The 24311-nt window shown below is 40.1% G+C and overlaps 4 protein-coding genes and 1 non-coding gene across 9 annotated transcripts in view; 2 read left to right on the plus strand and 3 right to left on the minus strand.

Annotated features, from left to right (window-relative positions):
* Positions 1–46: 46 nt before the first annotated feature.
* Positions 47–6857, plus strand: LOC111589171 (uncharacterized). Of its 2 annotated transcripts, XM_055007642.1 has the most exons (7): positions 64–180; positions 1258–1329; positions 2051–4635; positions 4987–5130; positions 5302–5466; positions 5718–5884; positions 5964–6857. In XM_055007642.1, exons 4-7 carry the CDS (start codon positions 5030–5032, stop codon positions 6389–6391), a joined length of 861 nt encoding a protein of 286 aa, XP_054863617.1. In that variant the 5' UTR covers positions 64–180; positions 1258–1329; positions 2051–4635; positions 4987–5029; the 3' UTR covers positions 6392–6857. The 2 variants fall into 2 exon arrangements, with proteins under 2 accessions (XP_054863618.1, XP_054863617.1); XM_055007643.1 differs by lacking the exon at positions 1258–1329 and having other exon boundaries at positions 47–180; positions 2051–2119.
* A 131-nt stretch (positions 6858–6988) lies between these two features.
* On the minus strand, positions 6989–14436 carry larp7 (La ribonucleoprotein 7, transcriptional regulator). Its single transcript, XM_023299957.3, has 13 exons — positions 14314–14436; positions 12271–12485; positions 12045–12145; positions 11876–11959; positions 11468–11632; positions 11278–11377; positions 10819–11127; positions 10521–10674; positions 10260–10402; positions 8739–8851; positions 8145–8304; positions 7787–7878; positions 6989–7415 (listed from the first exon to the last, which is right to left on the minus strand). The coding sequence occupies exons 2-13, from the start codon at positions 12470–12472 to the stop codon at positions 7338–7340; spliced, it is 1701 nt and encodes a 566-aa protein (XP_023155725.1). The 5' UTR covers positions 12473–12485; positions 14314–14436; the 3' UTR covers positions 6989–7337.
* A 92-nt stretch (positions 14437–14528) lies between these two features.
* Positions 14529–21327, minus strand: LOC111589168 (protein NLRC3-like). 2 transcript variants are annotated; one of them, XM_023299958.3, is made up of 6 exons: positions 20806–21327; positions 17646–19359; positions 16128–16211; positions 15915–15998; positions 15606–15683; positions 14529–15522 (listed from the first exon to the last, which is right to left on the minus strand). In XM_023299958.3, exons 1-6 carry the CDS (start codon positions 21098–21100, stop codon positions 15204–15206), a joined length of 2574 nt encoding a protein of 857 aa, XP_023155726.2. In that variant the 5' UTR covers positions 21101–21327; the 3' UTR covers positions 14529–15203. The 2 variants fall into 2 exon arrangements, 1 of the variants encoding a protein (XP_023155726.2); XR_004846589.2 differs by having other exon boundaries at positions 15462–15522; positions 16128–16174.
* Positions 14803–14876, plus strand: trnai-aau (transfer RNA isoleucine (anticodon AAU)). The gene has a single exon. It is a non-coding gene; the product is annotated as a tRNA-Ile (tRNA).
* Positions 21328–21464: 137 nt separating the features above from the next.
* The window catches only part of LOC111589169 (ADAMTS-like protein 1), a 106956-nt gene continuing 104109 nt past the window's right edge, over positions 21465–24311 (minus strand). For 2 of the 3 annotated variants that reach the window (XM_035943774.2, XM_023299962.3), the window contains one exon: positions 21465–23277. In XM_035943774.2, coding sequence (XP_035799667.2) covers positions 23168–23277 — 110 coding nt within the window. In that variant the 3' untranslated portion in view covers positions 21465–23167. The remainder of the gene's footprint in view (positions 23278–24311) is intronic. The other variant, XM_023299961.3, reaches the window with a different exon arrangement.

Raw genomic sequence — 24311 nt, forward strand, 5'->3', positions numbered from 1 at the left:
CTTCCAACCTGTCTGGCGGCGCGGTGCGGGGGCTCCTGCAAAACTTGTTGCACAGTAGTCTGGCGCTGCAGAGGAAACTGCTAATATGCACAATAAAGTCGAAAGAGAGGCTGGGGAAATAGGAGGCAGCGCGCATGAAGTGGAGACAGCATTACCGCTCGGAGCTTTTCCACAGCGCAGGTATGCTTCCCTCCTCATTGAGGCAGCAACACGCCTCCAATCTGTCCTGACTCATTAACATAATTTATTGACCCGCTCCTTTTGCGCGCTCACAGGCGAGTTTAAGTGCCATCACTTGATAGGAAGTTGCAGTATTGAGCAACGGGACGCTGCGTAAAGACGCTTTTAAGTATTTCAAGCTGCATTTCTTTTAAAAATTAGCCTTTGCTGCAAGATAGCAAACATGTTTATGATGGATAATTTATGGAATTGCGCTGTTTTTAAAGATGATTTATGTACCCAGTGCACAGCAGTGTTGACATGTTGGTTTTGGGCACTGCGTAAAAACGCACAAATGTCTTAAATAGTGTTTGTAAGGTGCCATGGATAGAGACACTCACTGAAACAGTGGTAGCAAAAATCTAAGCGGAAACAACTCGTGGAGAGTTTGTGAGCAACAGTTGTCATATGAAGAGTCAAAAACCAGAAAAGACAAAGATGTGTTGGATTTTTAGTAACTTTAGTTGTTCATTAATTACAGATTCAACCCTTTGTAGTGATACTTTTCCCTGATATGAGCGAAAGCAAAGAGAAAAAGAAGAAAATGGGTCTTAGTTTTGCAGCTGTTTAATCCTGAAACGCAGAGGGTAAAACATAATCCAAAATTCTTGCAGTTTGCATCAACTCTAATCCACTCTAAAGCAGTTTGTTTGAACTCAATATAATGCATTTACTGGGCTTTGGCTCCACCATCTGGCTTCCATCTGTACAAGAGCTGCTGCAACACACCAGTGGCCCCGTGTCACTGTTAGTTTATATTAAGCTGGATCCAATGAGCAGCTGTAACATTAAGTCTGTCAGAACTGAGGAAAAGGGGACACGACATAGTGAAAAGACAGCAAACAAACAAAAAACAAATCACCTCATGTGTTGGTATTTTGGATAAAATTCTATTTCCTGACTCATTTCTGTCTGGATTTCAGTGCAAGTTTTTTTTAAATCAACATCACATCTATTTCTCCTCATGCTTCATCCATTTCCAGATCCTAAAATGTGTTCTGAGTGAACCCAAACAGAGAATTTTTTTTTCATTTGCAGTCAGAAATTCTTAATGGAGAAGAGCTTCAAATATCCATAAACCTCCCCAAACTCCTGACATCCTCTTCTGAGGTTTTTTTTTTTTTTTTTTTTTTTGCATTTTAATACATTTTCACTCCAAACCACTCAGAGTGAAGGATGTGTGCACATGTCTGAGTTATCAGTGTGGACTTGACTTATCAATTAAACAGCAGTTCTGTTTTTATGTTCCATAACTAATCTAGCATGTTGTACATGAGTTCATTCATAAATTGAAATGTTTTGATGAAGAAAGGTGCACAAATCCAACAAAATTAACCTAACCAACTCTGATTTCATGAGTTGACAGTAACAACAAGGGATTGATGCTTCATCTTAGAGGAAATTCACAGAGATTTCAAAATACCTGCAGACACTGTAAATGCACACAGGTGATTTGCATTATGTGACCTGATTAGGCTTCTTCGGGTAAAAACTGCTTGACTGGCGTCTCAGTCACTCTCCTGTTAGCTTCACTGCACCTGTTAGAGTGGAATAAATTACACATCTATCATTGCTCTTGGCAGATTAAATCTCGAATGTCCGCATGCTAACCTACATTCATTCTGAACAAAAGTTCCTGTGGTCTGTCTGTGCTGTATTTCAATGCACGTGTATAAATGTGATCCAGTTTGGTTAAGAATGACTTATAGATATTAAGTTAGTCAACTGAGATGATCCTCTTACATATAAGTCTGATGTAGTAAATTGATCAAATCCATTTGTTTAACTTAGTTTTCTTCTTAATTTAATCATTATTTAATCTTTTTTTAAGGAAATTCTTCTGCAAGTCAAAACCTGTGGAGGTTCCTGGTCGTGCAATGCTGTGGCAGTGGTTTAACTGGTAAATATGAACGGTAAAATGCTTAATACAACTAGCCACAGTCAGTATTCTCTCAAGAGCCGTGTCTAATAAATATACGGGGTGGGCCATAAGTTTCCATTCGCAGGAAAAATAAACATTTTATGTTGGACAACCGTTTTTATTTATATAATGTGCTCTATATGATTGCCATTGTTTCGAAAACACATATTAATACGTGTTTTCCACTGCTGATGAACTTGCATTAGCACAGTTGAAGTTCTGCTTGTAATGGTGTTGGTGATACGTTCCTGGAGATGATTTATGTCTCGTATCTTCACCTGATACTCCATGGCCTTCAAGTGCCCCCAAAGATAGCATCAACGCATCTTCTAGGGTATCGGAAACATAAAAAAATGTACATTATACATTTTCCTATGTATGGAATCTTACGGCCCACCCTGTACTGTGCTTTTTTATCTCTATTTTTACACCTGCACATGTTTTACCAATGTGGACTGAACAAAAACATACTAGCAGCATGTAGTATTTTGTGAAAAGCAATCCATTCTGTTCAGCATTTTTTGCTCCAACATATGGCATCTCTACAACAGAATGACAACCACAAGTCAGCAACAATTCAGTTATCTGTGACACAGAAATTCATTGAGGTTGTCGCTGCTGTTGGTGGAATATGTTGTCCAGTTGACAGACATTCTGAGGGACAGAATCACGTTGTTAGACATCTAGATTATCTAACCTGTACTGTCTGAAATGAGCTTTTAGATGCCAACTGCTAGTTCTTGTTTTTCTCTTGACATCAGTGTCATTTGGATAAAGCTGTATTTTAGAGCTCTGTACAATCGCTGGTCAAAGGAGTGTCTGTGTTCTGGTCACAGTAACTGATCTTTGTCCTCTAAAGACACGACTGACCATAGATGAACTGTGGATTAACTCAGTGATGAAGCTTTTGTCACCAGTCGAACAGCTCGATCCCCTCTGGTTTTAAAGCGGGTATGGGGAATGACCAGCAATCCTTGGCCACAGGATCTCAGAGAACGTTTTGGGTTGTAGAAATTTAAAATATCAGAAATATAGGCTGGAGCTTGTCCATTTAGAGCTCTAAAAGTGATAACTAAAATTTTAAAATGAATCCTAAAATGAACTGGGAGCCAGTGAAGTTCTTTTAAAACGGAGGTGATGTGATCCCTTTTTTTAGTGCGGGTTAAGAGCCTTGCAGCAGAGTTCTGAACAGCCTGTAGGCGATGAAGTTCTATCTGGCTCAAACAAGTAAAAAGGCTGTTACAGTAATCTAAGCGTGAAGAAATGAAGGCGTGGATGATCATTTCAAGCTCCGCTTTAGACACCAGAGCTCTCAGTTTAGAAATATTCCTTAGCTGGAAAAAGCAGTTTCTAATTAAATGTTTTGTATGCTGCTCCAGAGACAAGGCAGAGTCAAAGACAACACCCAGATTACGAAGACTAGACTGGATGGACGAGCCTAAGGTGCCTAAGTGATGCCTAATCAAGGGGATCCTATTTTCTGGGGCAACAATTAGTGTCTCCGTCTTATCCAAGTTCAATTGAAGAAGATTTCCAGTTAACCACTGATTTATGCTGGTCAAACAGCTGGTTAAGGAAGACAGTTTGTGCAACTCAGTATCCTTGAAGGAGCAGTGTAACTGGATGTCATCTGCATACAGATGGTAAGAAATATCCTTAAACTGACCAATTAACTTCCCAAGAGGGAGAATATACAATAAAAACAAAATTGGTCCTAAAACCGAGCCCTGTGGTACCCCACATGTCAGGTGTGCCGTTTCAGAGAGAATCTGATTAGCAAGGACACTAAAGCTTCTGTCAGAGGTAAGATGTAAACCATTTTATGACAGAACCAGACAACCCTACCTGTTCAAGTCTATTTATCATTATGTTATGATCAACAGTGTCAAAAGCAGATGACAGGTTCAATAAAACCAGAACTGTGTAGTCACCAGTCAGCTGCCATCATAATGTCACTGGAGACTCTGATCAAGGCCGTTTCAGTAGAATGATTTCTGTGGAAACCCGACTGAAATCTGTCAAGAACATTAAATTTTTCTAAAAACACAATGAGATTCTCTGCTACCACTTTTTCCATTATTATATACTGATCCGTATGCATTTTTCTTTCTTAAGTTGTGGGAATGTTTGTGGCTGTGGCTTATTGATCTGTTCCGTCATATCTGTTTTTATTTTGTATTATCTTCTCGGACATTTCACATTGTTTACATTACTTAAAAATGTACTGCTTGGTCACCTGTAAAGTATTTGGCTTTATTCAAGTCATATTCTAATTTGACACCAGATTCAAACTCTTTTTTTTTTCATAATAAAGCTGCCTAGTCTTTATTAGATTATTTATTAGAATTCTAAATTAATATGAAATGATGTTTTTTTAGGATGAGGGCGCCATCTAGTGGACAAACAAGGTAAAAGCTGCGATGATCTTGCACTCCAACCATAATTTCACATCTGGACTCAGGACTAGATGTGAAAACCCAGTGAGAGGTCACAAGGTCAGTAAGTGTTTTAGGTTGTGGCTGTTTGTGCCCATTTACAAGCTTTTTATCCTCCTGTCACTCTTTGGGGACTAAAATAAAGTGACAGATGGAGTCCTGCATCTGAGTCACGTTGCAAATATCACGACCCAAATGCACCTTTGCAAAGAAAACAAGCAGAATTAATCTCTTTTCTGGTCCACTTCTTTTATGCAGCAACGGCTGGAATCTCCCCTATTCGGTTTGGAATTGTGGTTTCACACGCATCATCGCAGCGCCCAAAGCCTTGACAACCGGCCTGCATCCGTTTATTTTTAAACGTGCCACACGCATCCCATGTTCCTGCGGTCAATAATTCATATGTTTCAGGGCTACTGCTTGAGAGTAGAAGAGCAGGCTGACAAAACTACCGATGCAGAGGAGCGCACCAGGCGCAAATACGCGCTCTAGAAAGACGAGGCAGCAAGATACACGACGCAGGCCTGCAAACAACCAGCAGAATACAACCATGGGGTGAGCTGATCCATTTATCTACCTGTCTTCTTTATGTACAGCCACAGCTAACCCGGCTGCGCTGCTCTGAACTATTTTCAGAACTGTAGCTCATTTTTTCATCTGATTCTATTTTGCCTTTGTGTGTCAACCCTACTGTTTTTGACTATATTAACTCACCTTTATGTCCAGTACACTCAACGGACCTGTGGGACCCCTAGCATGGTCCCCCATGACCACAGAGTACCAGGAGAAGTTCCTCCCTCCCCAGCGGTACAAAACTATCATCACCACCTCAGGGATGAAGGAGCCCTACCATTCGCTGAAGGGCACGAGTGCAGATATCCGCACCTTAAGGTATTTCATTGTCATCAGGATGCAACAACTAGTAGATGTTGTTCAGGAAAATGTAGGAAAAGAACCGCACATTGCTTTTATTTTGAAAGTTTGAATCGTAGTATACAGGGAAATGGAAGGTATGTTTTCAGTCTTTCTTTCAAAAGGCAATCAAACTAGATACTGTATGACCTACAATACTGGATGTGTGAGCTAACTCGGCGCAACGCAAGCAAAAATAATCGATTTCACATCATAAATGTGTGTTTCAGATCCTGCTTCGTTGACCAAAACTGCCGTAAAATCCCACCACAGGCCCCACAGCCTCCACAGCCTCTCAAAGACTACAGAAAGAGGGCCAGCAGCGTCACACGCCCTCCTGTTTGTACCATGGCCCCCCAGATGCCACCCAAGCAGGACTTTGTAACTGTGTATCAAAGTAAGCAACCTGAGAATCAAACTTGTCATGCAGTCATCAAATATGGCACAGCAAATATTTACAATCCATTGGTTTTCAGGTGATTTCCAACCTTGGGTGGTGAGCAAGCTGAAGCCACATCGGCTGAAAGACAACTTCAACATAAAGCATGGAATAGTTGCCTTGGATTATCCTCATGAGCAAGAGAGAAGATCCACAGCCAACTCTACTGGCGTCCCACAGGATGTCTCCCACCCTGTGCAGCCCAGACCCAGCCAAGTTGAGCCACCGGAGCCGAGAGCAGCATCCTTCCAACCAAAGGCGGCTTCACACATAAACAAAGAACGTCTTGACAAATCCAGTGACTTCTTTGACAAATTCCAATCCTGGTCCCTTGAAACCAAGTTCTACGGCCAACCCAAAGAGCCCGGTCAACCAGAACATCACTGGTTTGTCCAAATGACACACAAGTCCCACAGCACAAAGCCAATTCTGCCGTCTGTGCAAACCAGCATGAACAGTGCATAACCCGTCCGTGGGAATACCATGAAGGAGGACTGTAGAGCTTGGAGTGCACCACAGGTCACGAAAAAACCTTCGAGCAGATGTCCCAAACTAAACAACACTGCAGGCTCTAATTCCAACTGTGACGCCACAAACAAACTTCCGTTTCCCAAGAGAATGGAGTCTTTGCAGAGTTCGAGTCACTGCACTGAGAACGAAGTGACCTGGATGTTCTGGTCCAGCTGTCTGGACACTGGAAAGACTGGAGGTGGCAGTTGTGTCGAGCCTCCTCGAAGCCACCACTGCCCAGTTTCCAGAAGAAACTAAAAGCGGCTAACAAGATGTGGTGCTGCCACAGACTACCTCGGGTAGCTTCTACCCTTGCATCAATAAGAAGCCATAAATAGCAGTAATAATGTGTAATGGCAGCTATTTTTATACGAGCATCTGACTGACACATCCCATTTGATTGTTATATAATGAGCAAAATCAAAGCCAGCTAAAAGTGGACTTCCTCTGATTATCGAAAGGTGTTTCTGAATCCGCTGAATCACCTGGAGAACAGAATGTAGATTAGATGTCAAAAGCACAACTGGATAGATATGACAACAAAAACTGGAATCATGAAATAATTACATTTTATTTAAAAAAACAAAAAACAAAAAAGCATTGGCTAGTCCACATCCAGACCGGGAGAACGTTTAGATCAATTCTATATACATCTATACAGATTTTTTAAAAGGCTATCTATTTGTTTTCAAATGATGCTGAATGCATAGCAGCATTCAACATTATCTCAAGGGTCTCCAGTGCAAACAAAAAAAACAAACAAACAAGGGGTCATTTCAAATCATTTACTCTTCTTCAATTAGTTCTCTTCCAGCGTGAACTGACCCCTATTAATCACATCATGTAAACTCTACTCTCGAGTTAAAGCTGTGTGGTTGTCACAAACCCATTTCAGCAGCCGTTAGTCTTCCTGGAAGCGGATGTGTTTATTGGCCTCCTTGGCTCTGGCAATGATGATTTTTTCGGCTTTGGATATGAGCTGAGGTGTGACAAGAAAATAGAAATGAGATCTGACAGCAGATAAACAGGAGTTATTGGGCTAAAATATGATGTGACTTGGTGTGTCAATGTGCCAGAATGACTCCAGGTATTAGTCAGTGTCCACAAATGGACTGCACTCAGGATAATCTTCTTCTAAATGTTAAAATATGCATCTCAAATAACAAAATGCCTTCTAAATATAACAAATGAAACTCTGTATGTGGAGTCTGCAATACAATGTCTTTAAAGATTGTACATTTTATTATACTTTGGTTGTTTATACACACTAAATGGAATAAATAACTCATGACATAATGCTGCATACTTCTATGCATTATAATATTTTTTTAAAATCTTGGTTTAACTCACCTTTTCTGTACCGCGCTTCTTTTCCCTCGGTCGATTCAACTTGACCTGACGGTCCACTAGGATCTTCTGCCAGTACCGTTGTTCATGGTCACCTTTAAAAGGAATTCAAATGAGAACAAGTTTCACTCAGAGCAGCCTTCCCAATCACAATGAGGCCTTCTAACAGACAGAACTTGAGACAAGCTGCTGCCTGCCGTCTTGTTAAATTATTTTCGTCATCATCAATTATGGAAACCAGAGTAGCAGCTCAGTCATCCACATCCCCAAGCAGACTAGAGGTGACACAGGCCTATATGGAGAGACACATAATGCAGTGCACACTTAAATAATAACAATAATAATAATAATATATTCACACCTGAGAGAATCTCCAGTTTCCAGCTGTGCTCCTTCTGTAGCTCTGCTTTAACATCACTGACAGCTTTGGCGTTCTCTGGACTGTGAAATCGGATGTGACCTTCAGCGTCTCCCTCTAAAATATCAATGTAGGCCACTGGAGATATTTTGGACAAGACCTCCTACACACACACACACACACACACACACACACACACACACACACACACACACACACACACACACACACACAGACAGACAGACAGACAGACAGACAGACAGACAGACAGACACAGACAGACACAGACAGACAGACACAGACAGACAGACAGACAGACAGACAGACAGACACACAGACAGACAGACAGACAGACAGACAGACAGACAGACACAGACAGACAGACACAGACACAGACACAGACAGACAGACAGACAGACAGACAGACAGACAGACAGACAGACAGACAGACAGACAGACACACACACACACACACACACACACACACACACACACAAAGAAAAGGAAGAAGGAAGAAACACAACATTCTGTGATTTCACTTAAAAAGATGCTGTTATCCAGTTTTTGTAATCTATTAATTTCTCAGGTGAACTGTACTTTGATGATTTTCCTCTCTGGCAGCGGCTTGTTGTCTGTAATCTTCACGATGACACCACTGGTGAATTGAGGGCCCTGATTAGTGTCCTTTTCACTTTTGTTGCTTTTATCAACTGAACAAACAGGGAGAAAAACAACATTATTGCACCAAAAAAAGCAAGTTTCAGTCCAGTACATTCTAATTAACAACATTACAAGCAAGTACTGTGACATTAGTACTGTTGATACATAACATTGGTGGCTTCATCAGTCTGTTAAAGTGACTGCATTTAGCCAATCCATGACAGAAACAGCAACAGCATGCAAATGACATGTCATACAGGTGAGACTGGACAGTGTTTCAAGTAATATATAGTGCCTAATAATGTACTAAGAAACAATGGATTAACTGTAGATCTACTTTGAAACAAGGGATGTAACTGGAGCTTCTAAATTGTGACTCTGTTAATGTCAAAGCTCATCTGTCAGAAGCAAAGAAAAGTAAACTGTGATTTGCATTCAGATCCTGATCAATCCTGTTTCAATGTTTGGGACATTGAGCACAAATTCCTGCATAAATACGAACACCTCTCCAGGTATTTCAGAAACTAAAGAGGAAAAAAATCCTGCAACCATAAGATCGCCGGTGTGATTTAGATTGAAAAGTGACCAGTGTGTTCATTCAGACATGAAGCTGACACATTTAGATGTTGTCAGATTACCGGAAAAGAGAGAAGATCTGAAAATCGAGGCTTTCATGTCATCTTTACTGAAGTGACTCTGTGTAAGATGCTCAAAAATGGAATGTAGCAGCTGTGGGGATTTTTAAAAAGTGATTCAAAAAGAAAACTTGTTTTTTTTTTGCTGAAGTTCCAGGTCGAACACTTTCATTGCACTTGGAAACCTGAAAGTAAGTCTTCTGTGTTTTACTAACATGAGTTAGGTTATGACCTACAGTAATGGTACTACAGTACTAATGGACACTACGTCAATTAACCTGCTTCTGATTGGCATGAAATTTTGGCCTAAGCTACTTTATGCAAATCAGGTGCATCCAGCCGCCACTCAACACCTCTGAAAACTCTTAAAAACCCTTAAAACTAACTGTTGTCAGTCTAAAATGAAAACAGATTCAGCAACCTGGCAGTGTATTTCTCATCTCAAACGTATTCAGAAACTCATTTGGATGAACTGTTTTTGAGCCTCCGTGTTGGTCCCATGAGTGAAGTGTTTGTTCACTCAGGTGCAGCCAGCGTTTGTGCGGCTGGAGGAAGGTGAATCCTGAGCTGCATTCGTGTAGAAGAGCACCTGTCAACCATCTGTCGTGACGCTGCATATCAAGAGTCCAATGTTGTGAAGTGATGAGAACCAAAATGTCTAAAAACACCCCAGTGGACATGCACCGGACGAGGGAAAGCGTCCCTGTTGACAGCTAGTTTTAAGCGCTTTCATGTCTTCTGTGGTGTTTTTACTCATGTTTTTCAGTCTGTAGTCAATCCTTCCAAACAGGAATCACTGACATTTGTGGATTGAGAAACTCACCATTTCCATCTCCAGGATTCTCATCCGTCTCCATTAGGCTCTTGTGTTCCTTGTGATCAATCTTACTCATGCACTTCTTCAGGGACGACATGCTGCGCTTCTGCAAGGCCAAGTACTCCTCTTTCAGTTGAAGCCAGTCTTTCCTTCATGTGGAAAAACAGGACAAAAGATGATCAGTTGTGTGATTAAGTGTGTGGGGGGGGGTTTCCTTTATTAGTTCATGTGTGTGGATGCATGAGTCAAAAGGACAAAGGATCTTACTTTGATAGAACCCGCAATGGAATCACCTCTTCCCCAATTTTGAGTTTCTCTTTGTGTTTCTTTTTTCTCTTCCTCTTTGCTTTCACGGTCGCATCATCTCCGTTTTCTTTCCCCTTCTCAGTACCTCTCTGCGAGTCGCTTTTAGTGGGTGAAGCTACAAAGGGAATAACACAGTTAACACAACAAATGCGTGGTTTCACTGCTGACGTTCAGACTGTGAAAAAAAAAAAAGCAGAGCGTGAAAGGAATAAAAGAAAAGATATATGGCTATTATCCAGAAGATACTGTGATCACTTACTACTCTTTGCTCCACTTTTCTCCTTCTCTCCAGATTCACTTTCGCTGGTTTTTCTTATCTTCGATGGTACGTCACTTTCTGATCCCTCTGCTGTCTGTGACCGTCGTCTCTTTTTCTCCGACAGCTTACTGGGCGTCTTCTGAGTGCTGCTGACCTCCGGATCTAAATCCACACTAACTGAGTGTTGCCTCTTAGGCTCGGACGGTTCAGCTTCCATCTCCTGCTCTTTGACTTCTTCTGCAGGCAGCTGCACTGTGGCACCTTCCTTCTTTTTCTTCTTCTTTCGCTTTTTCTTCTCTTCTTCTTCACCTACAGCAAAACATTAAGGAGTTGGTAAACATACAACTTCTTCCACCAAAAACTGCTGATTTGATGTTGCACCAGTGTCAAATATCTCACTAATAAAGAATTTTAAATTTTAAGCAGGTCAAGAAAATTATTTATTTTAATCAGTTGTACCTGGTGGGTTGTCAGCGGGCAGAGAAATGGGTTTCCTACTTTTCGTTTTGGGGAAAATCCCTGGTTTCCTGGGAGCATCCTCAGGAGGGTTGTTCAGCATCTGTTTTAAACATCAAAAACTTTTGAGGTTTCTTTCTGGCAAAAAAATAAAAAACAACACCGAAGTGACACGGATTAAAGAAGTGATCACCTCTATGGCTTTCCGTGCTTGTTCTCCTTTCTCAAACTCGACAAAGGCAAAACCTTTGGAGTCGCCCGAGGACTTGTATCTGGGGATGCTAACGTAAACCACATTTCCACATTTTGTGAACACTCTTTCAATCCAGCCATGGGTCACATCCTTGGGTAAAAGTTCCTGATATAAAAAAAAGCATAGTAATTTGTGATGCAACAAATAAATATGGAAGTTTTTACAATATAGAGCTCAATATCAGATGTGAAAGAAACAATGTTTATAGGTACAAAATAAATTCAAATGGTGCATTCAGATACAAGTGTTTTACTTAATTTGTAGCTTTACAAAGCATTCAAATCTAAATTATCCCATGAAAAGCAAATAAGTAAAATACCGAAAGTGTTTTTTGTTTTTTTTTTTTACCACATAGACTGTGCGGCTGTCTACATCGTTCGGTATGTCTCCAACCGGGAGCTGGCGTCTTACTTTATTTCCCTCGAGGTTAACCTGAAACACAAAACATACAACACATTTATGTGATCGTATATTAACTTGAGATGCAGGAAAATAAAAATTTGTTACTGCAAAGTACCTCGACTAAAGATGAGTTTTTCAGCGCTCTGGCAATCAGCTTAGTGTCAGTAGTCAGCTTCTTCATTCGATTAAAGCTCGCCAGCACAGATATATCAACATCTACCACAAACAATTCATGTAGACCATTGTTAATGACAAAATGCAACATCTTCAAGTCAAAGCCTGCATTAAAAGATTCAGTGACTGACATAAATAATTTTTTCCAAGTATTAGTAAAGTCTCACATCCATCATCGGATTCATCGATGAGCTTTTTCAGAAAGCGGTCCTTGTGCAGGTTGACATCTCCGAACCAGAATTCCACCTGCTTCTTCACATCACCGAGCAGCTGTTTGACACGTGACCTCTTCTTCTTCTCTGTCTCCTTGCTTTTACTGCTGGGCTCTGAGGCACCAGCTTCACCAGCTCCCCTCTCTGTGGTCATCATGCTGGGGAAGAGGCTGCAACACAGATTAGTGACACGCTTTTTAAAAACAACACTGAAAGCACAGTAAACTTCTCATGTTCCTCTGCAAGTATTTTTCTAACAACTTTTTTGATGAGCATTAATGAACAGCAGCATAAAAATACAACAATCTTCTAAAAGTACATTTGTATCATCATATGGGGACCAGAGGCCTCTATGAAGCAGGATTTGGGGTTAAAAATGTAACTTCAGGTTTGGGTTTTGGGTTCTGGGAAGGCAGGAGTTTTTTGATTTGTAATTAATTTTATTGATCTATATGGCTCTGCAGAGTGATATAATGCTAAAACAGAAACTGATTAAAACCCTAAAACGTTCTTAGATTGAGAGTAAGTTTCGCCTTTTAGGTTAAATGACATTTGAATTTGTTCTTCACTTTCTCTTATAATCATTTAACCCCTTCTGTGCTGCAGTACACCATAGGACAAGGAACTGAATGTGAGATTACTGAACTGATGCTCAGTGAAAAAAGCTTAATTCTTATTACTTGATAATTTATTCTTGACTTTTTTTTATGAGTAGCATTGTTCATTTTTTTAGACTATCTTGTGATGCAGGATGATAAATAATGAATCTTGAAACCTTCATCCAAGCAACTTATACTCAAAGGGGAAATTATTTTTGATGAGCCTTTTAAGTATGTATGCAGCAGTTTAATTGGCAGCTTTCCTTCGTGACATTATATCCTTCCTGCATTATATTTAAAATTCCTCATATTGGTTTAGTCGAGGCAAGGCACCATTATTTAGATAGCACAACTATTTATTTAAAGCAACAGCTGTTGAGCACAAGTGCTTTTTAGTGGAAAGGTAATGCTGAGATGTTGTTTCAGAGTAATTTTGAGGATTAAACCCCAACAAAAAATATGTAAAACACAACTTTATTTGACTATAATTAATGCTAGGACTAAGACCCCCTTCAGTATGAAGTCAAAGAAAGAAATATGATAAATTATTAAACATAAAGTAAAACACAAAGCTTGCTCATTGGGGATCAAGCTAATTGTTTGCTTTTATTTCATGTATATTTTTGTGAGATCACAATGTAATTTTTGATTAGTGAGGTATGTCCCTATAAATATTAATACTCGGGGACTTTTAATGTGTTTTATAGTCAGGTGAAGCATTTTCTTAATTTTTTTTGTATGGTTTTAATATCTCATATGAAAATAAATCAGGTAAATTTACCCCATAAATAACAATGTTGGGTTTTAACCCCAATTTACACTTATTAAGCTCATTCGTAACGCCAGTCACAGAGCTTAACTGGAAGGCAGTAAGAAATGTTTTATATGTGTTATGTGAACAACGGTGACTGAACAACTAGATTCAGTTTTCTTCGTGTCAGATTTACTTAAGTCAGAAAAGATACCTTGGGCATATTGAAGCAGTTCCATGGTATATGTCCCAGGTTAATGGACTCAGTCTCGTTATGTGGAGTCGTGTAACTAGATTGTAATCTTAATTTATAATCTTATAATGTAAAAATGCGTGTTGTTTGCACTGTAGAACATCCTTTATTCAGCTCGAGTATATACAAAGTTAATTACAAACACGCCCCCTTAACATACTATCACCAACTTCGTAATAATATTTCGTAAAAACACAGTCATATTTAGTAGAAACTAGTTCTGGTAAATGCTGAGCTACCTCGCTAATTGTTTGCCAGATATCACTGCCTTCCAAGTGACTATTTGGGAATTCGCGGGTAGTGACATTTTCAAAATCCTGCAGTCACGTCTGCATCTCAAAATCCATCAAACCTTCACTAAAAATGCAGGGGACGTAATAATTTACAGAACTCACCCTGTCCGAGATGAAAAAACAGTCCAGTCAGACGCTGCATTCGCACAAATAACATAAATCAGAAGCTAGCTGGCTAACTTCTTACAAACGGCATTACCTCGTTCGGTGTCGCAGAGTAAACACGTCACACGGGCGAGCAGTGGTTTACACAACGTCCGGTTAATTATTCCAAAAGAAAAAGCAAAATACACGCAGTATGTGTTTGGTCTTTAGATTTTAATAAAAACAAAACTGTGCGCCACTTATTAAAAAATACAGTCACATATTGTAAAAAATAAAATTAAATGAAACTTATATTACGCATATGACAACTAAATACAATGTCCATCATAAAAATAAGCCCCAGCTAATCACAAGGAAACATCAATGCAAAAAAATAAATATATAAATCTAAAAATTGATAAATAGTAGCCTTAAATAGCCGGTAATAAAACGGTAACACGGTGAAATTTATGATTGAAAAACAGTTTTATCGAAACATGACAACGTGGCCGGTTAGCTCAGTTGGTTAGAGCGTGGTGCTAATAACGCCAAGGTCGCGGGTTCGATCCCCGTACGGGCCAGTTGTTACTTTTTTTCATTTGACTAGATTAATTGCATTTTTTACTTTAGCAAGCGTAGCATTTCATTATTTCTCCACTGTATCACTTCAATCTCAGGAGACTCACCAAATAAAAAAATCACAAAATGCATCTCAGTAAACTCATTAGAAGATATCTGACCTGCTTGGGAATTTGCAATCACTCTTTTATATCTTTTCCAGCATGGCTCTCCTCAAAAAACACCACAAGGTTTACAATAGTGGAAGCAACTTTTTTTTTTTTTTTTTAAAGGATCCAAGTTGCATTTTACTGAAAATAAGCTCATTACATCGACTGGTTCAGTTTTCATCATAGGTTCAAAATGCTGTCAAACTTTCTGAGCTTCTTGCACATGTCGTCCTCGGTGCAGGCCTCAATCCTGCTCTTGATGAGCTGTGCCAGCTGGTTGTAGAAGGTCTTGGCCCACTGGGCCTCCAAGCATGGGGCTGATATGTTGCACACTTTGGGGAGCACCGTGACTAACTTCTCGTTGCTGCTGACCTCACACCTTCTGAACACCCATTGCCCCCACGCTTCCCACATGTCATCATCTGTGAAATCCACTGTAATGCTTTCTTGGGCGCACACTTCCGCAGCTCCTGAGCCTTCCAGGTCATTCCATATGGCACTGTAGGGCGAGGGAATAAACAGGAGCTTCATTTTTGCAGAATTTGTTGGAACACTGATGATTTTAAAACACCAGTCACTCACACAACTCTTTTCAGAGGATCTGGAGTCAAGTCACTGAATGACAGCAGACCTCTGTAGCTCACTCGATTCCCCTCCATCCTGTGAGGGCACATGAGCAATTATACATGTTAATTAGTCAGAAAATATGAGCATATATCCTGCATCTCTATTCAATTGTAGGAATCATTTTTGCTGGATTGGGTGTAAATGTGTCCTCTTCTGCTTTCATAAGAATTCTAATTTGGGCAGTCACAGTCAACATGAAAGGGCTTTCATTTCCCCCCAAATACATCATGTCACATGCTTGAATGCCATTCACTCATCTCTTACCACAGTTCTTGAAGTTCTTTTTTCACCCGTATGGCACTACTAAGTGTCAGTATTTCATCATCACCAATGTTTGTCCATCCAAGCCTAAATAAGGAACAGAAAGCGTGACATATCGTCTGGATCATCTCGAATAAAGGTGCCTGTAGTCCATCTATATAGTATATATTTTCTTAATAACAAATGCCTGTAAAAAAGAAACTGCTATCATCTTACCCAAGGTGGGTGATGGTTTCTGACACTCGCAGCACATCAGCAATGACCTGTACAGATTCCATAGTGAGGGTGTTTTCTCCGAGCCTTAAAAATGAAATAGTTTGGACAATACTTTGATGCTATAAAGTCAGCAGTTTTGGGTGTTATGCATGCAGAGTGAATGTTTTACCCACATGGATCTGAAAAGGTTGAAACATAATATAAGAGTAACTCAAACCTGGTAATAGATCGGCGGCTTCACATTTCACTCCATTAAAAATCTGTCACTGCCTCCCATCTGACCCCCTCAGAATCAGTTCCCTTCTTTTGCTACAATAACTTAAGAATATTTATTGAAACTAAGTTGTAAGTTAGAGACCCTTTGTTTGAAAATGCAACCAAATTAGTTTTACATCAACTCCATGTGTTACAATCTAAAAATAATAACCCAATTTTTTTTCAGCACGGCTTTTTGTATAAATAACTTTGAGTATGAATACTATGGGATATACCATAGTTTCAATGGTGTAGTCTAAAAGGTTATAGCATATAAAAGGTTCAATTTTCCCTCTGTATTTTCAAACAAAGTTGTATTGTAACACTGTAAAATATAGCTTCTCTCTGTGAAATGGAAAAACAACATTGGTGTTCACGTGCTTCATCTAATAGTTTGGAAAAATTACATTGATCAAACCAGTTTGGAGCATTTAGTGTTTGCTTGAGAGATTTTGAAATTCTCTTCTAATAGTGTTCAGTTCTTGTTCTGTCCTCAGGCCATGAACAACATTGGTGATGTGTAATCTTGGTACCCAACAGCGGTCTTTTCTACTGGGCAGAAGCATAATGATGACAGAGAATCTCAAATTACACGTTTGTCAAGTTTTAATATATATGAGAAAAATAATTTTGACGCAAAGAACAGAAATCCTGGCTGGAAGATGAGCCTGGTATCATCGTCTGTAACTTGTTCTGACCAACCACCTATCACCCATGCTGATATGACTCCTGAAAATTTACCCAATATGCACTTTTTAAAAAAGTTTGCTCCAGTAAATTAGCAGAAAACAGATAACACATCCAGGGTAATAATGCATGTTTCTATTACTGTATGTCACAGACAATAAACTGGTTGTTGGTTACAGAAAAAATGAGCAAAAAGCAGATTGAGCCTCTAGACTGTGACACCTGGAGTGGATGTAAAATTGATTTGGTTGCAGTTTTTAACATAACTCGAACGTCTTTTTCAGGCCAGAGCACTTCATGTGTTTATCTCCTTTACATCCGTAGCTGTGAGGGCTCGAAAATTCTGGAAAAAGCAACACAAATTAACAGGCAAGAAATTTCAACCCACTCCTTTCACCTCTGAGGGCCTGAAAATATTCATTGTGTGAAGGTAAAATTTCACATGGCTTCATTAAGTAGACAAAAATTACTGTACATATGAAATCTGCAGATTCTGAGGAGGTCAGGTGGGAACATTTTAAGATTTGGTTGATGATGTATGTGGAATGTCTCCATTATTTTTTACCTGGAACTCACCAAAGATTCTCACATCTGAGCAGCAGTGGCTGAATATCTCTCAGTGCATCACAGCTCACTCCAGTCCCTGTAAGATCCAGCTCTGATATTTTACCCTTTGTGAGGTTTAGGAAGTACTTGATGGCGTTGTAGTCCATCTGAGAGAGTGTTTCATCGCTAACGTTCACTCGTAGTGTCCTCGGCTGCACGGCGGCAGCCAGTGAGGAGTCCTGCTGCTCAAACAGGCAGTGCAAGCAGTTTAGAACATGAGCTCCATTCTCACACAGCATCTTGAGCTCTGTGATGATTTTCTCTCGATAGGTTTCCACTTTTTCTTTGGTGCAACACAATCCCACCTGCCTGGACAGAAAAGTAGCATTGCGTTCGGAGAGGATTCCACAGAGGAAGCGGTTGAAAAGGTCCAGGTGTCCGTTGTTTGTTGCCTCTCCTGAGGTCTGAAGTGCATCAGGTAAAGTTTGATCCGTCACTGCACAGTAAAGAGCAGCAAAGAACTCTTGAACTGTCAGATGAGCGAAGGAGAAAACCTCCTCAGTGCAGCCGGGTTCTTGTGCAACTGTCTTGTCAAGGAAAGTACTAACAAGGCTGCTTCCTTCTAACGCTTCAACATCTCGATCACTGGTGTAGAACAACGTTTGGTGCTCCATTAGCTTGTGGAAGGCGAGTCTGCCCAGCTTCAGCACAATATCAGACAACTGCTGGATGGTTCCTGTTTTCTGGTCTTGAAGAAACGTTTCGGCTCTTGCTTGGGTGTGAGAGCGAAGCAACGCCACCAGATACTGCACATAAATATCCGTCATGGTCTTGGGGCTTTCTCCAGAGAGATCTTTGCTTTCCTTGAGGATGCAGCACACGATGTAACAAAATGCAGGTATGTAGCACAGCGTCAGCATGAGTTCGTTTGCCGAGACCACTGTGAACATGCGCTCAGCAAGCACGCTGTCTTGGAAGTAACGTAAGAAGAAGTCTTGAACTTCAGCCAAGGAGAAGCCAGTGATGAGGACGAAGCGGTCGATGCAGCCCACAGGGATGTGGTTGATGGCTGCAGGTCGACTTGTGAGCATGACAGAGGCGTTGGGTAGCAGCTCACCCAGCATCAAACTACCGAAAACCTCCTTCACCTCTGCATCTTCATCTGGCTCAGTCACAAATATGTCAACATCACAGCTCCTGTAGTGTCTGAACTCATCGAAGCCGTCCAGGATGATGAGCAGTTTGCTGTCGTTAGCCAAGATATTATCCAGCACTTTAGCAAGGTGCCTGTTTTTACGCAACACCAACTCCCTGAAATTTGTAGGCTTATCAATCAGATTCAAGTCCCTGAAGGTCATGTGGATGATGAAGTCAAATGCAAGGTGGTCATTGTTTCTCCCATAATCGAACAACATCTTCTGCACCAGGATGGTTTTCCCGATTCCAGCCACCCCAGTCACCAGAACTTTCTTGACCGGACGAACTCCGTTTGCACTCGAGAACAGTTCGGCTGGTGAGATATTCCTGCGCACTGCAGACTTCTGCTGCAGAGATAGTCGCTTTTGTCCGAAGGTCAGCACCTCGTGTCTTTTAATCTCTAAGCCCTGGTGTCCGTCGACTAACAGGAGGTTGACATAATGTTCGGAAAAAAGGATTTTCTCTCCGTGTCGGGTGTTGTAGAAAAGCATGCTCTCACTCCTGCGCCTGAGGACATCTTTGTGCTTCTGTTTGACTTTGTTATACTCTGCAAAGAAAAGACGTGTAGCATGATCTGTATGTTGCACTGTATTCTTTGCAGTGCTTGTAGCCAAAGTGCCACATGACACACTTTTAGAGCTCACTGATGGATTTTTGAGGCCGATTCTACTTTTTACATGTAAATAAGCTAATATTCTTTATGTGTACAAACTGTATGTTACAGTTATAGTCAAAAAGGAACATAATATGGTCATGGTTTATAAACTTTCCAGCAATGTATGGTACAAACTAGTTACCAACTTAACATGAAGACACCGCTTGACTCTGCACCACTGTTTGCTCTGCTACATGTGCTACCGACAGTGATAAATATTGTAAACAATGGGGTCAGAGCCGCTTTGCTGCAGAAACTGCATGATTGAACCATTTCTAAGTCACTGCAGGCATCTTCTTCTTCATTATACTCTGTAAAAAAGTTTCCATAGCAACAAATATTACAAAACTTATCCATCAAGTCCAATATCTGTGATATGCTGTTTCTGTTTGATGTTGTACTGTGCAGAAGAAGTGTAGTAGAATTTGGAAGCTGCACTGTTTTCTTATCGGTGCTCGTAACCAAAGTGCTACAGGACACATTATTAGAGCCTGATGTGGATTTTGAGGAAGTAAAACATCACATTATCTTTAAAACAGTAGCTAGTCATTATGCTTACATACATATACACTACCGTTCAAAGTTTGGGGTCATACAGACAAATTCATGTTTTCCATGAAAACTCACACTTTTATTCATGTGCTAACAGAATTGCACAAGGGTTTTCTAATCAATTAGCCTTTCAACATGATTAGCTAATACAATGTAGCATTAGAACACAGGAGTGATGGTTGCTGGAAATGTTCCTCTGTACCCCTATGGAGATATTCCATTAAAAATCAGCTGTTTCCAGCTAGAATAGTCATTTACCACACTAACAATGTCTAGACCGGATTTATGATTAATTTAATGTTATCTTCATGGAAAAAAACACTTTTCTTTCAAAAATAAGGACATTTCTAAGTGACCCCAACTTTTGAACGGTAGTGTACATATACATATACATACTGTATGTTACACTTATACTCAGAAAGGAACATAATAGTGTCATGTTTTTTTTTTTAAACTTTCCAGCAGTGTATTCTACAAACTAGTGAGTAACTTAACATGAAGATGCCGCTTGACTCCGCACCACTTAACTCTGCTACATGCACAGCAGACAGTACTTAAAGCAAAACAATGAAGTCAGAGCCGCTCTGCTGTACAAACTGCATCACTGGACCATTTTTGACAGTACTGCAAGCATCTTCCTTTTAGCATTATGTCCTGTAAAAGGTTTGCATCCAAATAAATATACAAACAAAAACAGTACATGATATATTGGCATCAAAGCATGACTGACAATCCAGAAACTATCCAGAACGCACCAGTGACAGGTCTATGGTTGTGATCGCATACCTATGGATTGAGGCTGATCTGTGCTCCCCTCCTTGGAGTGCTGATGACTCCTCGCAGACAGAAAAACCTGTGCTGCTTCCTCGCCTTTACATTCCACTATATCCAGCACCTTTCTTACTCTCGCCCGAGGCCCCAGCTGACACAACACGACCTCACGATCATCTCGAGTGAACACTTCACGACTCACTAAAACGTCCAGCAGGGAGTTGATGTGTCCTTCCAGTTCATCCACGAGGGAAACTCGCAGTATCCTCAGCGTTGTCAAACAGGAGTTAGAAACATCCGTCTCCACCATAACTGATCAGAAATAATCCTCAGTAAAAGTCAGCAAAGATGATGACAGGAGTTGCACCATCTTGAGTCACACTTAGGATAGTCCAGAGGAATCCTGTAAATAAGTGTCTCTCATCTAGAGCTGTGACACAATACTGTACATAATAAATATAGAAAGAGGAAGTGCTCACGCCTTTTCACTAAACGTGTGAAAACAGATGCTCCTGCGTTGAAAGGCTTGTTCTTCTGGTTTACTATTCACCCTCCCTTTGCTCCTGTTGCATTATAATTATCTGACACAGTGAAGCACTTTGACTTGACACTGCTTTCACTCTTTTATTTAAAAAAAAAAAGGGAGAATATGAGAAAGAATCACAACAACCAGATTATAAAAAGGAATGTATTTGGTTTTAATGAGTGAGAAACCAGGCATGAGCAAAGAGCAACACATCAAGTCACCAGCAGAGGTCCCCATTGCATGCACATCCACTACCACCAGCTGCAGGGAAACAGAACAAACCCCAAACCTGACGTTATTTACAAAACCTATGCACAAGAACACGAGAAAATAAATAGTTAAAAAGACAAAACAAATATCTACATAACTTAAGAGCATATGTAATGTGATATTTTCCTCTGGTGACATCAAATAAACACCTCGATGAAAGGCCAAGTAGTCTCCTGCTGCACTAGATGATGAAGCAGGCTGTGGAACTGAGGACGTAATGTCAAAAGTGCAAACCCTGTCAACTGCATCTGTCATTGCCATGTTAATTATGATATTTATAAAGCTTCCTACTGTGCTAACTGACATTTAAGTTCAACTGTTACTAAAATCTGTCCAAGGATGAATGCTATGTGAAAGATGCTTTTTTTTCACTAAAATGTCAGAATTTGTTGGACGGTTTGTTTTTAACAGATATATTATGTTCACCTCATGTTGAACACGATGTAGCGCCACAAAGTGTTTAAAGGGACATTTTGACAAAGATCTTTTCAAGAAACATCACCTAAAGAAATTACACTAAAAACTAGATTTAAAAAAAAAAAACTCTGCAAGCCATGTTCTTAACAAAGACTTGGATGAGTTCTGAGTGCAAAATAAGTGTCCTTTTTTTTTTTTTTTTTTTTTTTTTTAATAACAAAACATTATTTGCTTCAGTCATACACCTCCGATAGTGCAACCCATACAAGACAAATCAATATAGTGTCTGACTGTATTCTGGAAAAACTGTGCTTTAAACACCTCAAATCCTGATTCCTTTCCGCTTTCAACGAGCAGTCATAGCGGTCAGTACAGACCATAATATATGTCCCAGGTGGTTGATACCAAAAGTATTTATAGAATATTAGGCTTCTAGTCATGTTAGCTATTTCCCATTTCTAAGCAGCATCATGCCCACTGTGTTAATAAAAGCTCATATAGCATTAAAACTATTGATCAATGCTGCTTGGAGACCATTGCAATGAACACACAACTATCCAGTGGTTATCACAAGCTCGGAAGGTTTCACCCAGAATTCCTAGGTATGAAGTCAATCAATTTTAAAAATGTCTGATTATAATTAAAAAAAATTTGGCAAATTTCCTGTGAATACTTAGTAGTATGCACTGTTTTGGACACGAAGTGATGGTGTAACAGTAGAATGTAACGGTGCTGCACTGTTGTTCCTTTTTTCTTTTCCTTTCTAAAGAAAAACCCTGAAACTACACAAGTTTCCAGGTTGATGGTCAGTTTTAACAGTTTCCCCTTCATGAAACCATGCGGTAACCGCAGGTTTCTACTGCTCACAGTGGAAATGTCTCTTAGGTTTGCACAATTTGAAAAGAAAAGCTGCTGTCGTGGACTTCATAAAGTAAAGTAGAAGTAAAATGAAGCCCTCATTAACAGACCGGTCTCAATGCTTTCAAATTCAAACCCACGCGTGGCGTCTTTGAGGAGAGAGAAACCAAATGCTCCTCCACACTCGTTCATCCCCATCCGTGCCTGATCGGTGAAGTAAGGACGGGTTGTAGAGGCTACAAGTCTCCGCTGGCACCTTCCCCGACCCCTCCAGGTTTTCCGCGGCCCTCGTGTCGCTCTGCTGCTTCAGGTGTTTCTGCAGGAGTAGCAGCAGCGGCTCTTAAACTGAGGCAGCGGGCAGAGCTCCAGCTGTCGGACCTTCTCACAGTACCTCGTGCTGTCTCGACACTCTCCTGCTGGGACACGCAGAAAATACAGTTTACTGCACAAGCATCTCTCCCCAAAATAAAACAGCAAGAGTGCAGTACTGTAATATCGAGCCATAAAGTTATTTTCAGCTTTATGCTTTGTATTGGGGGCTCAATCTGTCACCCAAAAAACTTACACGGAGGCCTGTGGGTTATCACAGTTACTTAGTTTAAGTAAGTATCTGATGCTGCAGTGATTTTTAAGAAGAATTTTCAAGCGATTTAAGCACCTCAAGTGAAATTCCCTTCACTAGTTTCATAATGGAGTACCAGCAGCCATGTTAGAGACAGATACTTCCAAGCCTCATCATGTGAAACCAAAACTATGTCTGTTATGAGCAAAGCCAAAGTGCAAAAAGCCAATGGACCGGCTTTTCATCCTCGAGTTATTATTCTACTAGTTTGTTTCTAACAGGAGTTCAGGAATACAGCAATAATGCAGGAGTGATGGCAGGAAGCTTGTATTGAGGTTATTTCATCTCTAAAATACAGTAATTCCATATAAAATCAAACAATCTGAAAAATTTTCCCACCTTACCCTAGCAGAATTATTAGATTTTTTTATGGAGAATAACTTTGTACATAAAAGAATTTTACCTCCATGCTATGAATATTTTCCAAGCTACAGGCTCTTGAACTACATTGGAGTGGGTGAGAATTATGTGCTTTTTAATTCACTTTTTTAGGTATTTTTTGAGGCCTCAAAACTTCATACATAAAGTAGACAAACACAACACTTTTAGGGAGGAAAAAAAACATATGACCTCCATTTAAAACTGCAATCAAGGCAATTTAACATCCACTCCAGGTATCATAATCTGAAGACAAAATCTCATTTCTGTAACCACCTTTGATCATCAGTATGATGGCATATATCAGAGCTACAACAGCAGGATTGCACGATTTTATTGTCTAGGACACAGAGTCATACAAACAAGCATTGGATGTGTTACCTATTTTCTGAAAATTCACTGGAGAAAATTTTTTTAAAAGTACTGTTTAGGTAAAGTTTCAAGGGCTGT

This window comes from Amphiprion ocellaris, chromosome 23 (assembly GCF_022539595.1).
Source record: "Amphiprion ocellaris isolate individual 3 ecotype Okinawa chromosome 23, ASM2253959v1, whole genome shotgun sequence".
Lineage (NCBI taxonomy): Eukaryota > Metazoa > Chordata > Actinopteri > Pomacentridae > Amphiprion > Amphiprion ocellaris.